This window comes from Puntigrus tetrazona, chromosome 23 (genome assembly GCF_018831695.1).
Source record: "Puntigrus tetrazona isolate hp1 chromosome 23, ASM1883169v1, whole genome shotgun sequence".
Lineage (NCBI taxonomy): Eukaryota > Metazoa > Chordata > Actinopteri > Cypriniformes > Cyprinidae > Puntigrus > Puntigrus tetrazona.
The window spans coordinates 2,071,599-2,087,689 of NC_056721.1; the positions used below are offsets into that span (position 1 = coordinate 2,071,599).

The following is a 16,091-nucleotide window of genomic DNA, read 5'->3' on the forward strand; positions in this document are numbered from 1 at the left end:
CCGCTAGGTTTTCGATGGCCAATGCGAATAAATCTAGATGTAAATTAAAACAGAAAAGGCAGTAAATTCGTTTTGAAACGATGTTTCGTTCTTACTCGACGCCAGAGGGCGCCCTCGCGCACAAAGCCCGAAGCGGGCTCGCATGAGAAGAAAGGGTGTGCGCGAGTCTGGAAAGGTAAAGGTGTGTAGGAAACTCATACGTAGCCTGCGTCACTACGGAGCAGCGCGACTCCTCGCAGGTTTCACGAGACGTTTGTCGGCGGTGTACGGTCGGCAATCATTCGCCATCGTCCTTCGGTCATCTCTCCTCGCCTTCCTGTTTGTGAGGTAAGTGAAACGTTATGTATTGTAACGAAAGGGCTGCTGCTAGCAAAGTGACCCCGTCCTGGTTTTGGCTCCGTAACGCGTTACTCGTTTCCCGTGCTTCCCGGACACATCCCTAAACAGACGATGAAACGTGAAGACGATATGTGTGTTTTTTTTTTTTTTTTAGGTCTTCTCCAGGTAAAAAGAATGATGCAGTGCTAATTGACAGAAGTAATTGCAGTACAGAAACTATAGAATGTATTTTATGACTTATTCTGTGATTAAAAACTGAAAAATTGTAGTATCTACTAATAAAATTGTAATTAGTAAATTATCTAAGAATATTACAGAGGACAATTATATATTGTACAAAAGTGTATTTTTTTTTTTTTAGTAAAAGTAAAAGATTTTTTTGTCGATTTATATACATATATGCTTGTTGTTATTGTTATTATTATTATTATTATTATTATTATTATTATTATTACATTTGACACTCCCCCTCACATCTAAAATGGTTGCTACTATGATAATTGACAAACCAATCTTCCACTAATAATATCACACAAAGAAAAGAATGTTATGTGTCACTTAAAAGTCAACTTTTAAGTTCACTTAGAGGGGTTCTTCTGTTGTTTTGACGAAACCTTAAAATGATCGCCCTGGTATTGGGAAAAAAGGAAAACAAATGATACCCAACCCTAGTTTCCGTGAGCCTTTGAAGAGAGTTTAAATGTAGGAACTGAACGCAAGACGCAATTTATGTGCTGAATGGAGGATGACAGACAGCCGAAGCAGAGAGAAACATCTACCTGAACTTGAATTTGACAACTTAAATATTCGTTTGTACCTCGGATTTAAACTATGGAACGTGGAATTAAGTGCACCAAAAATTTTACGCTGCTTTTATAATGTTTATGTGCCTTTTTGTAGGGTTTAACAATAATACAGAATAGTATACGCACAATATTGTATTTAAATCAGACTCGACGTGATCGATGCATACCCTAGCAGGTCGTTAGATGTGGAGAATGGTTTGGAGAGGCACCTCAGAGGGAAAAGGGCCGGTGGCTCTAGTCAACCGTGCACGACCCTGGAATGGAGGGCGCACGATCATTTTTGACCACGCCAGGATATAAGCATGTGGATTGCTGTGATGTGTACAAGCTTTAGGATAAATAAAACTGATAAAAGCAATACCTACATGGAAACTTAAGTCAGAAAAAAAACTCACACTACCTCATAGTGACAATGTTTTTTTTTTATTGTCACTACAATTGTGAAATTGCCCTAACTTGAACTTCCAGTTCATGTTTCTGGTTTCCCACATTCGCGTAAATATGCATGGAAGCAAAGCGGAATGGTGGGTGCAAGTCATTTTCAGTTCCGGTAATGTGATCCGTATTCTGTCCCATTTCGCGCAATCATTGTGGGTTCAGTATTAGGCAATGTTTAAAATTTTTGGCATGTGACCATGAATAACTGGGCAATCAACCTCAGATAAAACACAAAAATAAATACAAATCAGTGTTGTCAGACCTATGATAATTATCACTATCTATATGATAATTTGGTCCTCTATGTGGCGTATGATCAGTAATGAAAAAAAATCCTATAGCGTACGATAATTTCAGATTTCATAAATTGTCATTGTAATCATAGAGCTTGATCTAGCTGTGGATCCTCCATCTACTGTGATGATTGTGAGGAGAAGGGAGACTTGGTGTTACACATTCTTTCAATTTCATCTCACGTTACGTCTTCTCTACCAATCGTCAAGGAGCATGACTCTGTCTTATGAGCACAGTTTAACATTTCTGCCGTGCTTCGGTCAGTTGTTTCATAATCGAGGTAGATAGAATACCAATAAAGTCTAAAAAATGAGAGCTGACTCGTTTTGACTTTGTACAATAATTTTCATTTGTCTAAGAAATTTCAGTAACTTTCTTTGTCCACATTTCAAAGATTACTTCAAATCTATAGGTCTGTGTCTGTGATAAAATTGTTACATTTAGCTTGAGCTTAGAATTCAGAAGCGTAAGACAGAACTTCTTAAAGCAGTAAAGATAATGAAATGGTGCTCTATTCAAGTACGTTCAGCAAAAACAAGGGTTTTTTTTTTAGATTACCTACAGTTTTTAGTTTTTTTTTTTTTTTTTGCAAATAAACAGCTAATTTACAGTTTGGGGCAGAATCTGGGATCTTTGAGCATTCACAATATACACTGCTGTATGAGAAAAAGTTCACTGAGAACAGAAGTTGCTGAAACTCTTAGGTAAGCCTTGGAAAGAGAGGAAAGAAGTGGGTGTATTTGAGCATTTTCTTTCCAAATGTCCTTTTTTTTACATGTCAATCTCTGCTTCTATCTTATATTTGGAGTGAGTGACTGTTGATTTAGTAAAAGTTGCACCAAGGAGATCTCCCAGTGCTGTCTTTCTGTAGGTGGTGGTTGTTCTTGCTTAACTCATTGTGGTAGCTCTCCAACATGCAAATTCTCAAATATTTGGTAATCAGACATATCTGCTGTAACTGGTTTGATTTGTCCATCCACTGCTGGAAAATCCTTTTCGCGTTGTTCAGGGGGTAGGAGAGGCAACTATCAAAATCTGGGGTCCAATGCAGTACTCTCTAGCAGATAATCCTGTACTTCTATGCATCTGAGTGAGAGGTTTTAAAGGATGGCTGCTTTTATGTTCGCTCTAGCTGTAGAGTCTTTCTCATCCAGTGTCATGATCATAAATCAACTCAAACAGCAGGCTAGTCTGAAGCACGAAACTTTTAATTTCGTGATCGCACTATACCTCTGACAAGCCCGCAAAGTCTGCCAGTCAGGTGTTACTACCACAATTTCTGCTTTTTTCAGACCAGATTGAAGAGGGTCAAAGAAATAGTTTTCAGCAAGAAGAGTTTTGGCAGCTTTAGCTTGGAGGCAACAGTGCTGTCCAGTCATTTGGAAATGAATGGTTGCTAAGTAGAAAGAACTCCAAGGTAAGTTACAGTTTTAGGATATGCAGGATACGGAATATAATTTCAGTATTAATTTGATGATGGAGGAGGGTTTAGGAGGTAAATCGAGCTCTAAGGTCTTATCAGAAAAACTAATATTGAAAATAAAACAATGTTTAAATGAACATCATGAGGTGAAGGTTTTGCTGAGCTTGTGTGCGCGCGCCTGTTAAATAATGCTTTGCACCTATTGCTTGACGCAGAAACAATAGAAACAATTTTTTGAGGTGTTCCCCACTGATACATAAATATATACATATATAAATAAATATTCGGTAGCCGTATTGGAAAAAGCCCTACAATGTCTTATCATTCTAATTGAATTTATTGACTAAATAAAAAAAAAAAAAGGTTTGAATAGTAACCTAACGGTAAAAATGCTACTGTAAATTGATTTAAATTTCACTCTATATTAGAAAAGTTTTGGAATTTTTTTTTTTTTTTATTGTCACTGCTTATGGGATTATTTTTGCATTTTCAACCTGGCTTCACTGTATCCTTCAAAGTGTTCTCCTTCCTCATTTCAAAGTCCGTCAGAAATATAAAAGGTGGACAAATACCTTAACCACTATAAAGGCACAATAAAGACAGTTAAGCCGACCAAATCCATACGCAATTTATCATATTGTCATGAGTATGTTAAACGTCTAAAGATTCATCTAAGGTTTCAGTAAGAAGAAACATGTCATGCTTCTTGTCAGTGATAATTTCACGAATGATAATGAATCTTCATCTAAAATCTACAGCTCAGAGGGGTGACGTCGACAGGGTTGATCATTGCTGTATCGTGTACCCAGTAGATGGTACTTTAGACTTATGCAAGACCAAGTAGTGTGACCAAATGCACATGAGCCGCAAATGTTTAAACTGAGAATTTTTTTTAGAATTTATGCACTAAATGAGCTCATTTAAAATGTTATGTCTACTACAATAGCTGGGATGGGGGCATGTTTACCGTGGTGACTAGTAGTAGTAGCACACTGACTACATTAAAGGGTTCACCCAAAAATTTGAATTAGCCTGTGTTTTATTTACTTTTGAAGCATCCTGGGTGTATGTGACTTTCTTCTTTAAGGCTTCGTCCCTTATGCACATAGATTTCACCAGTTTCTCTGAATCTTTTGACAATTTTATGCACGGTAGGTGATGAGATTTGCTAAACCTTTGCAATCTGATGTTGATGACCAATGTTTTTAAAGAATTCAACAATCTTTTTACGCAATCTTTCACAGATTGGGGAACCTCTGCTCTGCCTCTCTAAAGCCTGAGACGCACTACATGATTTCCTGGCTGTTCTACACAAAAGATTGGTGTCGTGAAACAATTGTGGCAAATCAGAATTCGCCACAATTGTTTCAGAATGCCAGTCTTTCATCTAGAACAGCAGAAAGTCGTGCAGTGTGTCTCGATAGTCACAGACCTGAAGTCAGTTAACTTACTTGGTTGCTAGATGTTTTCCCACCTAAATTGTATTGCTTCTTCATCCCTTTGTTGCCCCAATGCCAACTGTTTAAAAACCTGTAAAGATGACAAATTTAAAAGGAGCTCATTTAGTGGATAAAAGTGAAAATACTAGTGTTTAATAATTTTGGCCACAACAGTAAGAGATTAAAGACCTAGAAGTCATTCGAGTAGATTTGACAAAGCTTACTGGTCTTTGTTTTTATCAGTTATTTATATGCCTATTATTAATTATTTTTTTTCTTTGTCCAACTTGAAAACATGTGACCATGGTTCCTGGAGAAGAGGAAAAAGACACTCTGTCCTCTACCGGCCACTTTGGGTGAATGTCATCAGTGTGAGGTGTCTGAAGTTTACATCTAAACACGACAATGACATTGGCCAATAATATATAACATCATTACTGGCTAAAGGTTGCACAGACTAGCTTGAGCACAGACTAGATTCATGTTGATTAGTCATGCTTCGCAGATCATGTGAAGATGCATTTCCTGACTCTCCTCCTAAACGCACCTTTAGAGAGGTGTCATCTTTACGGATTAATGAGAGTTTTTTAAAAAAAAAACATGATGTATTCAACCCGTTTAACCAGTCCTGGAAAAAACACTTACAATATACACAGATTGCCCCCTTGGTCTTCACGGCTGATGCAAAGATTGTGTGTGTCATCTGGTATTCAAATAGCGAACACGGATCCACACACTTCCTAAACATTTTACTTGTGTTTACTGTAAGCAAGAACAATTCCAGGAAGATGAAGAAGAGGATGATTTGTTCTTCTTGCACTTGTTTATACTGTGGTCGGGCTGGTAGTGACGTCATAGGCTGTCACCGCCCAATGTCAGTGTCTCATTTCGATGCTGTTTGATGTTCCCTCAGAAAGGAACTCTTATGGAAGGCCTTATTTATGTAACGGTGGTCTCCACAATTGTTTATTGTGAATGAAATAGTAGAATGAAATAGGAGAACTTCAACAGAAAGAATACTTTGACCTGAAAGTAACATTTATGTACAGTAATATAACCGTAATATAACTGTAGACTGTAAAAAACATGGACGTGGTGTCCCGTGATGCCACCTGTAGGTTTAAGAGCTTTTTGAAGCTCAAAGAGGGTGTAAAATAGGAAGAGTACAATGATAGGCATGTATAGTTACGAGATTACTCTGTAATCAATTTGACAGAGATTAAGTGTCCTCAATTTAGCAAGGAAGCAAAACCCCATCCGTACAGGGGGAAAAAAACCTTGGGATAAACCAGGCTCAGTTGCGGCCAGTTCTCTGAGCAGACGACCAGCACTTAACCTCCAGTTAAATTTTAAACGCAGCTATTTGAGATTGTGTGTGCATCTGGATCCTGGTGATCTGTCTACGGGGTTCATCTAGGTGTTCTGCTCTCTGATGAACATAATCTCTGGGTGCTGATCCACCATCTGATCTGTATACAAGATGAGAAACAGAATAAGAAAGAAACAAGACTAATATTAGCATAGATGCCTCTTATTTGATGTAGACAAGTACATCATGTTTTATGAGGAGTGTTCCTGGTTCCGGCTGATCTAATTAATTCAGCCTAGCAATCCTTTAACGGATTTGGATAATAAAAGTGTCTAAGTGTGTTCTGTGAAGGCTAGGTTAGCCAGTGCAGGGTTGACAGAACCGGGCTAATATGATCATACTTCCTAGTTCTAGTTAGGACTCTGAAGTTTTATTTTATTAAGTGTGCAGAAAACCACACAATAAAGCATTACAATAACCTTGAGGTCATAAACGCATGAATTAATATTTCTGCATTTGACGTTGAGAACATAGGTTGTAAAAACACATTTTTCTTTAAGGTGCGAGTGTTCTCGTTATACCAAAGAGTCCGATTGTTTTCTTTCATCTTTCTTAAGCATACAGGAGCAACTGTATCTAAAGTGCTAGAAAAAAGAGAGTGCATAGTTTCTGTTGCACCATCAAGTTTTTGTGTTGTATTGGATGAGCTAAGGAATTGAGAAAAGTCAGGTAGAAGGAATTACAATGCAGTGTTATATTATTGAGGAAAAACCAAACAGAAGAACAGGAGAAATGAGGGAACAACACCATCAAACTCAAACAACTGAACTATACAGTAAATACACTGACAATGAAGGATAAAAAAAGAAATGTTGATAAAGTAAATGTGATCTAAACTATACTTTGCTGTTTTCTCTCTCAATCTCTGGCATCAGTTTCTGTAAGGAGAGAGGGGAGGGTGCTTTAGAAAGCACTATGTCCTGAGGCCAGCTGTGTCTATGAACAGTAAGAAATCAACGCATGAACTCCTTAACATCTGTAAGAGAGCAGTGACCTCTAACACACGGTAAGATTCAGCACAACCACCTGGCTTTTTCCAAAGAAATGAATGAACGACGACAACAACGTATAAAATTTTTCTTTTACAGATTATTATTGCTGTTTAACTATTTAGTTTTTTTTTTAACCCATCAAAATGAGACGGACAACAGTATCCCCAGTATCCATCTGTTTGTCTCTGAAGAGTAACGACTCTCTTTATCAGCCTCCTAATCTTGGGAATGGAACAATAATTTCTAACACCAGGTATGATGATGTTGTTGTTTTTGTTATCCAAAACTAACTGAAGTATCATTTTTCGTTTTCTAGCATACTGTCCCTGAATAATCTTTGCTAATTATATCACTAGATCGAAACAAAGAGGAGCATCTACAGTATCCAGCTGTGTGTCTCTGAAGAATTCCGTTTGTCAGCCTCCTAATCTCAGTAATGGAACAGTGACCTTTGAACCTGTGTGAGTAGAAACATGCAGTGAACCTAGCTCACAGCAGCAGCAATCCACCTGTCACTCAAGTTGCCATGCCTTTAATTATGCTGATCTTTTAAGGCTTAATATAATTTAAAGACGACCTCTGACCCTCTGGTAGTAGGAACATACACTGAAACCCTAATGAGATGTTATGATGACATGACTATAATAACAAAGATGTGTTGATTTAGTTAAAGGGATAGTTCACCCTAAAATGAAAAATTGTTGTTGATTTATTCACCCTCACGCCATTCAAGACGTAGGTGACTATTAAAGATAATACAAAGTATATCAAAGAACGCAAAATTAATGTTCATGGATTTTGATGATATATTATGATTTAAAACGATTAGTCTGTGTAAAAAAAACAAAAAAAAAAAACCCTGAACATTATTTACAATATTAATATGTAATCTATAGCCTCAGACAGTCTGGAATGATGTCAGGTTCATGGACAAATCATAATGCTGCATGCTCATAATGCAAAAAGTCAAATTTTCAACAAAAAGCATGTTATTTAAAAAGTTTAATGCACAGGTAGTTCCAAGTTTAAATACCCTATTAAGCACTTCTTTCATTGACATGCGCACACACACAAGAAGTATACAGAGATCAGAGATTGCACAATGACTTCACTGAAACATAACTAAACTGACAGCTTCATTATTTGTAGAAAGAGGCACAAAAAGGTAACGTGCACATGCAACTTTCTCTTTCTTAGGCCTAAAGGTCTTATGTTCAAACGCCATGCAAAAGTTAATTTTGCATTTAATGGCCCCTTTAAATGTGCTTTATCTTTTTTTTTAATTAATTTATTTTTATTATTATAGAGATTATCTGATCTGCACTTCCTCCTCCTGTCAAATCCACATCAGGCAGCACAACAAAGAAGCAGCTCTGCAGACACACTCACTGCAAGAGGGTTCTCACCAACCAGCAGATGCTGTCTTGCTTGGAGTAATAGACACTCATAAAACCCACATGAAGAGAAAGTATGAGAGGTTGTCTGAGGGAATTAAACTACAAAATAATCAAACCCTGCTGGATAGGATCTACACAGAGCTCTACATCATAGAGGGAGAAAGTAAAGGAATGAATGAAGAACATGAGATTGTACAGATGGAAAAAAAAACAAAAACACATCAGTCACAACACACTCCAATCCTTTGCAATGACATCTTTAAAGCCTTATCTGAACCAGGATGTAAGAAGAAATACCAAATCAGAGCTGTTCTTACTAAAGGCATCGCTGGAATTGGAAAAACGGTCTCTGTGCAGAAGTTCATTCTGGATTGGGCCGAGGGAAAAGCCAATCAGGATGTAGATTTCATGTTTGTGCTTCCATTTCGAGAGCTGAACTTGATAAAAGATGATCAGTACAGTCTTCACAGACTTTTGCTGGACTTCTATCCTGAACTTCAAGATCTGGACTCTAAGATTTATGAGGAGTGTAAAGTTGTTTTCATCTTTGATGGTCTGGACGAAAGCGGAATTACACTGTTTTCACACAGACAGAAAGTTTCTGATGTTACTGAGATTTCATCTGTCAGTGTGTTGATAACAAACCTCATAAAAGGAGATCTTCTTCCTTGTTCTCACATCTGGATCACCTCCAGACCTGCAGCAGCCAAACGGATCCCCTACCGATACATCAACCGCTTGACAGAAATACAGGGATTCAATGAGTCTCAGAAGGAAGAATATTTTAAGAAAAGAATCAGTGATGAACATCAAGCCAGCAGAATCATCTCCCATATTAAAAGATCAAGAAGCCTCTACATCATGTGCCACATCCCTGTCTTCTGCTGGATCTTAGCCACTGTGCTTCAAAACCACCTGAACCACAATGACAGTGCAGAAATCCCCAAAACTCTTACTGAAATGTACATCCATTTCCTGCTAATTCAAATTAATACAAGGAATCAGAAATATGAAGAAAAGGATTCAGAGAAGATCCTAAAGTCAAATAGAGAAATGATTGTGAAACTTGCTGAACTAGCTTTCAAACAGTTGATGAAGGGCAATGTGATGTTCTATGAGGAGGACCTGATTGAGAGCGGCATAGATGTCACTGATGCCTCAGTGTATTCTGGGATTTGCACTGAGATCTTCAAGGAGGAATCTGTCATTCATCAGAGAAAGGTCTATAGCTTCATACATCTGAGCTTTCAGGAGTTTCTTGCGGCTTTCTATGCGTTTCATTCATATATTGTTAGTAACATGCAAGCACTGAAACCTTTTTTAAGGGTTACAAGAATCTCGCTTTCTGAGCTACTAGAATCGGTAGTTGACAAAACCCTATGGACTAAAACTGGACACCTCGACCTCTTTCTGCGGTTTTTGCTGGGCATCTCGATGGAGTCCAATCAGAGACTCCTACAGGGTCTTCTGACTCACACAGAGAACAGTTCAGAGACCATCAGAAACGCTACTCAGTACATTAAATACACAATCAGAGCTGATGATAATTTCTCAGCTGACAGAGCCATCGGTTTGTTCCTCTGTCTGCTGGAAGTGAATGATCTGACTCTTTACAAAGAGATTCAGGAGTTTGTGAAATCAGACAAACACTCAAAGAATAAACTCTCTCCTGCTCACTGCTCAGCAATAGCTTACATGCTTCAAATGTCAGAGGAGGTTCTGGATGAGCTCGACCTTAAGAAATACAACACAACAGATGAGGGTAGAAGACGACTTTTACCAGCTGTGAGCAACTGCAGAAAGGCAATGTGAGTATTAATTTATGTGACTGCAAAATTTATAGTAATGTGAATAATTTATAATTAAAGAAATTACCAATTCCCATTGTTCAGTTCCAATTTCTTATGTCTTATTCTTTGGAATGCTACAGAACATAGTTTTATGAATATCTGGTTGAGTGAATTCTGTACACTAATTCATCTTAACATGTATTAAATTGGTGGGGAAACAATGACTTGAATTTGAACAAAAGATGGTGGATTCTTTATCTCACATTTCATACATTTAATTTTCTTACCATCCTATAAAAAGTAGTCTAATGAAAATAGGATGACCATTTTTAAAACACTAGGGCACTTTTAGAAAAGCCAAGATATAATTAAAAAAAGATCCCAAACCTTTAACCAGTGAAAGAAAATACCTTTGGCCTGATTTTTGCATTTATAAGGGCACGTTTTTTGACCATATCAAATTTGTCATAATTCTTTAATAAATGAATGCAAGTTGTAAGACGATCTTTTTAATGCAGCTAAGTCAAAATAACGATAGATTGTATTTATGCTATGGAAAAATAGCAATATTTTATGCTATGTTCTTATTGCAAATACTGGCAAACATCTGCACCTCAGTATTGTAGTACGTTACAAAACAGTATCCAGTAATAATGTATTGAGTATAAATGGATATTTGTATAACAATTAATAAATGGATTCTGCCTTATTAGGACAAAAAACCTCCCTATTACCCTGACCTTACTTTTCAGTTATTTCCTTGATTTTTATTGAAAATGCATGATTTCCTGCATGCGTAATGCGTAATGAACGTGAATTTGTCCAGTGAAGAACTGTGTAGTAAATGCTGCTCATTGTGAAATCATGAGCGTTATGGGATTTATCGCTAATTACAGAACTGGCTTCACTGATGTGCATTACATATGGGCAAATGTTTATTGTGCATTCCTAAAATTAATTTTTCCATCAAAGCATGGTGCAATTTTTAAAATTAAATCAGCAACGACTAAATAACTGTTAACTGGTGATACTGATCATCAGTGAACTGCAAAACATACAGAAATGTGTATAATGTCAATGAGAAAACTAAATAACTTATTTTAAATTAAACCTTTTTGTTCTTATAATTTTTGCTACAGACTTTCAGGCTGCAATCTCACTGATGCATGCTGTAAAAGTGTGGCCTCAGTTCTAAAATCATCAATATCCCCTCTGAGAGAACTGGATTTAAGAAATAATGTCCTACAGAGACAGAAGAATCTACAATATGGAGAGGAAAGGTTTGTGGTATTCAGTAGTAATATGGAGCTGACACAATAAATTAACCTATCAGTGTCTGTTAGTGCATTGTACCTTTCATTGGACAAGAATTTTTGCAAAAATAATGTTTTTTTTTGTCTAGGTTGGTTGTCTTGGATCAATGCTTTCGAAGTTTGAATTCATCTTTACAGAATTGTGGAGTGGAGATGCTTTTTGCTGGACTGAATAGTTCACAATGCAAACTCCAGAAACTGAGGTATTAGAAATGGCTTTATTGCTTTATGATCTTTAATAGATCCGCACATAAGCCCCTTTCATTTGTCCATGCCTTCAGGGTGTCTAGGATTTTGTAAGCTATATTCAACAGAAGAGAATGAGTAGGAGATTATAGACAGATTTTAGACTAGGTGTTCCTCCTGATTTCATCCATCAAGTCCACCACATGACACTGCAGTGAACCATCAAGCTGGAAGTTTCTGTGGTGTTTTTGAGGGACCTTTTAAATCAAAAGTGTTCACACAGGAACACTTAAACACATATTTTAAAAGGATTGAAATACATTTTAAATATACTGTATAACTACGCACTTAATCACAATACCTATGTGATGCATTTAGTTTTTTGTGTTGTTTAGATTGGGCAACTGCAGTCTCACTGATCAATCCTGCAAAAGCCTAGCTTCGGCTCTACAATCATCAGCTGCATCACTTAGAGAGCTGGACCTGAGTAAAAATGACCTGAAGGATTCAGGAGTGAAACTGCTTTGTGATGGACTGAAGAGTCTAAATTGCGTACTGGAGATACTAAGGTATTTTAAAACGTTACTTGGATTGTAAGAACATTTTAAAATTTAAAGCTGCTGTCTGTAACTTTTTTTGTTTAAAAGTTATCCAAAATCAATATTTGAGCAAGTAATCGCTGGGGCAGCAGTCTACGAAGGGACACCCAGACTTCTCTCTCCCCAGACAGAAACTTTGTGTACTGTGTGACATTACCTGAAAAGTTGCTGACCTAGATTAAATATGGTAAAAGGTGCTTTGTATGTCTCTGTAGATTATCTGGCTGTATGGTGTCAAAGGAAGGTTGTTATTATCTGGCTTCAGCTCTAAGGTCAAACTCCTCATACCTGAGAGAGCTGGATCTGAGCTACAATCACCCAGGAGATGCAGGAGTGAAGCTGCTCTCTTATCTGCTGGAGGATCCACATTGTAAACTGGAGAAACTCAAGTATGTTGGGCATTCAGATTCACATTTTCCTTTGTTTATATGGGTGTAACGTAAACTTAAGCATGTATGTGAGAACAATAAACCATGAAACCTAGGAATGTCCCAAGCCAATTTTAAGGATTGGGATTGGAGCCGATCAAGCACTTCCCCTCAGCCCTCATTTGATTAAAATTTACAATACAGACATTCAGTGTGAGCTTCATGCTTACCAAACATATCTCTGATTTAAGTTGCAATCATTCTACATATTGTACATACAAAATAGAAGTCATCAATGGCTGTTTCAGTAAGTTCTTCAGCGATCTTGTGTCCTTGTGTTCTCGTTCTACTTCATTATTAATTGTCAAAGTTTAGTTCCATTTGTCAAGAATGCAAGTACAGAGGACACGTGCAAGTACCCAGATGTCTTCTTGATATCAAGGATGCATCTAGTGCAGAGTTGAGAGAATCTAACCGTTAGAAATCCCAGAATAATCTGTGAGCTGCTATTAAACTCGTAAATACTTGACTGCCCTTTAAATATTTATTGTTTTGTTTTACTTAATATTAATACAGCTTCAAGATCCGAAGAAAGTCTGTAGTATTTTATTGGCATATTAAAATTAATCATAATATAGTCAAAGTTAAACTCTGTAAAATGAAACAATAGGCTATCTATAAGAGTATTACTTTTAAACAAGTTATGACATTTGTTTATAAGTTACGTTATATTTATTGTTCATTGAACTCTATTTATGTTGAGACTATGTGGTCACTTAAGCAAGAATGCAGTACATCTTTTTACGAGGATGCATTCTATGTTCTTTTTTATTTTCCATGAGAACACAAGTACATTCTCTGTGTTCTCAGAATTGAGAAACAATATCTCAAATGGGATCGGGGCACAAAATATCTGATCGACAGATCCCTAATGTAAACCAGTTGATGTCATGTTTGTGTGTATGTCAGGGGTGGTGTGAGAGTTCCCATTTTAATTAAATGTACGAAAAATGATCACTATTACTCCCTGTTTCTTATCGATGACATCAAGTCAACTTTTTTTTTATAGTGTGGATCATGTTGGAGAGGACATGATTGCAGCAGGACTATGCAAATGTAAGTGTACACACACGCGCCCAAACACTTTTTGGTTTGTTGTTTTGTTCTGTGCAAATGTTCTTTTCTCTGTGTCCAGATGCCTGTGATCTCACACTGGATCCCAACACAGCAAACGTTCATCTCTGTCTATCTGAGGAGAACAGAAAGGTGACACGTTTGGAGGAGCAGCAGTCATATCCTGATCATCCCGACAGATTTGATTTCTTTCCTCAGGTTGTGTGTAGAGAGAGTCTGACGGGACGCTGCTACTGGGAGGTTAAATGGAGCGGGTGGAGGGGGGCTGTTATATCAGTGGCATATAAAGAAATGAGCAGGAAAGGAGGAAGTGATGATTGTAGGTTTGGGTTCAATGAAAAGTCCTGGAGCCTTGATTGTTCTGATGACATTTTCACTGTCTGGCACAATAAACTTAGCACTGACATACCTGTACCGCACTCCTCCAAGAGAGTGGGAGTGTATCTGGACTGGGAAGATGGCACTCTGTCCTTCTACAGCGTCTCCAAAACACACACACTCACACACTTACACACATTTTACTCCACATTCACTGAACCCCTCTGTGCTGGATTCAGGGTTTTTATGGACTCTTCTGTGTCTTTATGTCAGATTTAACAGATTGAGTGCAACAGTGTGAAAGGTATTTCAGAAGAGATTGAGAAGCTTGCAACATTCATAAATGCTAAAGTATTTATGCTGCCATTAAAGGGCAAATATTAAGTCCTTTTTTTTAATCCAAATCAGACCTGCAAGCATATATGTATATACATATGCTATGTGCAAGCGGTGCCCTATTTATTATCACTCAAAGGGAACCCTGTGTATTATGACTTGTATGGCTTAATATAACGTAAATTATGTCCCTTACTGAAATATGAAACCCATGAATGGTTTGAGTTATTAAAATACGTTTGTGATGATAAACTCCTTTTAGCGGCTGTGACGTAAGCTACGTTTGCTTCCTCAAGGGATGGTGTAGCATTTCTTATCTCAGCCGTTTGTAAGCTCTTTCGGTAGCTGTGGTCTACTAAAAGAGTCAAAGGCTTCAGAGCTAAATTGGACAAAAAAACGGGTCTTTAGAAAGTTTTGTCTTGAGAAAATTGGCTAGGAAAGTAATGCATTGTTTCTTTTGTTGTCCTTCGACTGAAAATTACAACCAAAAATGACACAATATGGTATCTTATAATTGTATTTTCTGAACTGTTTGTTCAGTTAAGTAGCTCACCGAGTGCAACCATTTGACATCACTGATGCTAATGCTAATGCTGCACATAGTGCAAAAAACGGTTGTCAGTTTTGAAACATAACATAACACCTTTCATGGGTTTCTATTACATATTTCAGTAAGAGACATAATTTACGTTATATTAAACTATATAAATGTCTTAACACCCAGGGATCCCTTTAAAGGGTTGGTTACTACTTACGCATGTCTTTCCAGAAACTGTAAAAGCTGTTCATCCACAGTATGCAATTTATGATATTTTGGAGGAAAACAGGGAGGCTTGTGACTGTCCAACAGTTATGACTGCCAAGGTACAGAAAAGTATGAAAGATGTCATCTGAATGCTCCATCAGCCACCGGTTAATCAACTGTAATAGTATTAAGCTACGAGGATACTTTTTGTACAGAAAAAAAAAAGTTGTCGTGTACATAGTTCTGTGTTAGACGCAGTAGAAATCCCATAGATTATTTTTTATATGTATGGTTTTATTCCGTTTTCCCTGATCCGACCTCGTTGAATCCATGTTCTGCTACAGTATCCTGCAATTTTTGCTGGTTTCAAAACACAACCTGCATATTTCCTGCCATTTACTTTCACTTAATTGTAGGCACAGCTTCCTAAATGCTAGGGCATTACCATTGCGACTTTTGATGAATTTGTAAACTGCACACTTGTAAATAACATGATCTGTACATTTATTTAAACAATAATCTACGTTTTCCTTTATATTTCTACTCTGTTTTTCTAACATTATTGTTATATTCTAACGTTACTGTGTTAATCCTAAAGGATGCATGTGAAGCAGTTACATATAATCGAAATTGTTAAAGAAAAGACAATTTTTAAAAGTCTGCACTGCACATGTTATGATAGACCTATTATATTTATAGAGAGGGAGAGAGAGAGAGATTTTTTTTTACTGTTTTCTTACAATGCTACAAAAAAAATAAACCTAATTTAGAAATGTAAGTTTCCTAAAAAAAAAAAAAAAAAAAT

The 16,091-nt window shown here is 37.1% G+C and overlaps 1 protein-coding gene across 1 annotated transcript; it reads left to right on the forward strand.

The window, feature by feature from the left end:
* The first annotated feature begins 140 nt into the window (after positions 1-140).
* Positions 141-15,821, forward strand: LOC122328839 (NLR family CARD domain-containing protein 3-like). The gene is made up of 11 exons (XM_043224853.1): positions 141-327; positions 6,984-7,114; positions 7,197-7,353; positions 7,457-7,561; positions 8,407-10,305; positions 11,427-11,567; positions 11,690-11,803; positions 12,182-12,355; positions 12,601-12,774; positions 13,823-13,869; positions 13,949-15,821. The coding sequence occupies exons 3-11, from the start codon at positions 7,244-7,246 to the stop codon at positions 14,482-14,484; spliced, it is 3,300 nt and encodes a 1,099-aa protein (XP_043080788.1). The 5' UTR covers positions 141-327; positions 6,984-7,114; positions 7,197-7,243; the 3' UTR covers positions 14,485-15,821.
* Positions 15,822-16,091: the final 270 nt, after the last annotated feature.

Bases quoted from the DNA above. Each gene is read 5' to 3' on its own strand.
- LOC122328839 (XM_043224853.1), top strand. From the start codon at position 7,244: ATGAGACGGACAACAGTATCCCCAGTATCCATCTGTTTGTCTCTGAAG. The intron at 7,354-7,456 runs GTATGATGATGT...TTATATCACTAG, and splicing joins ACAATAATTTCTAACACCAG to ATCGAAACAAAGAGGAGCAT. The intron at 11,568-11,689 runs GTTTGTGGTATT...TTTTTTGTCTAG, and splicing joins CTACAATATGGAGAGGAAAG to GTTGGTTGTCTTGGATCAAT.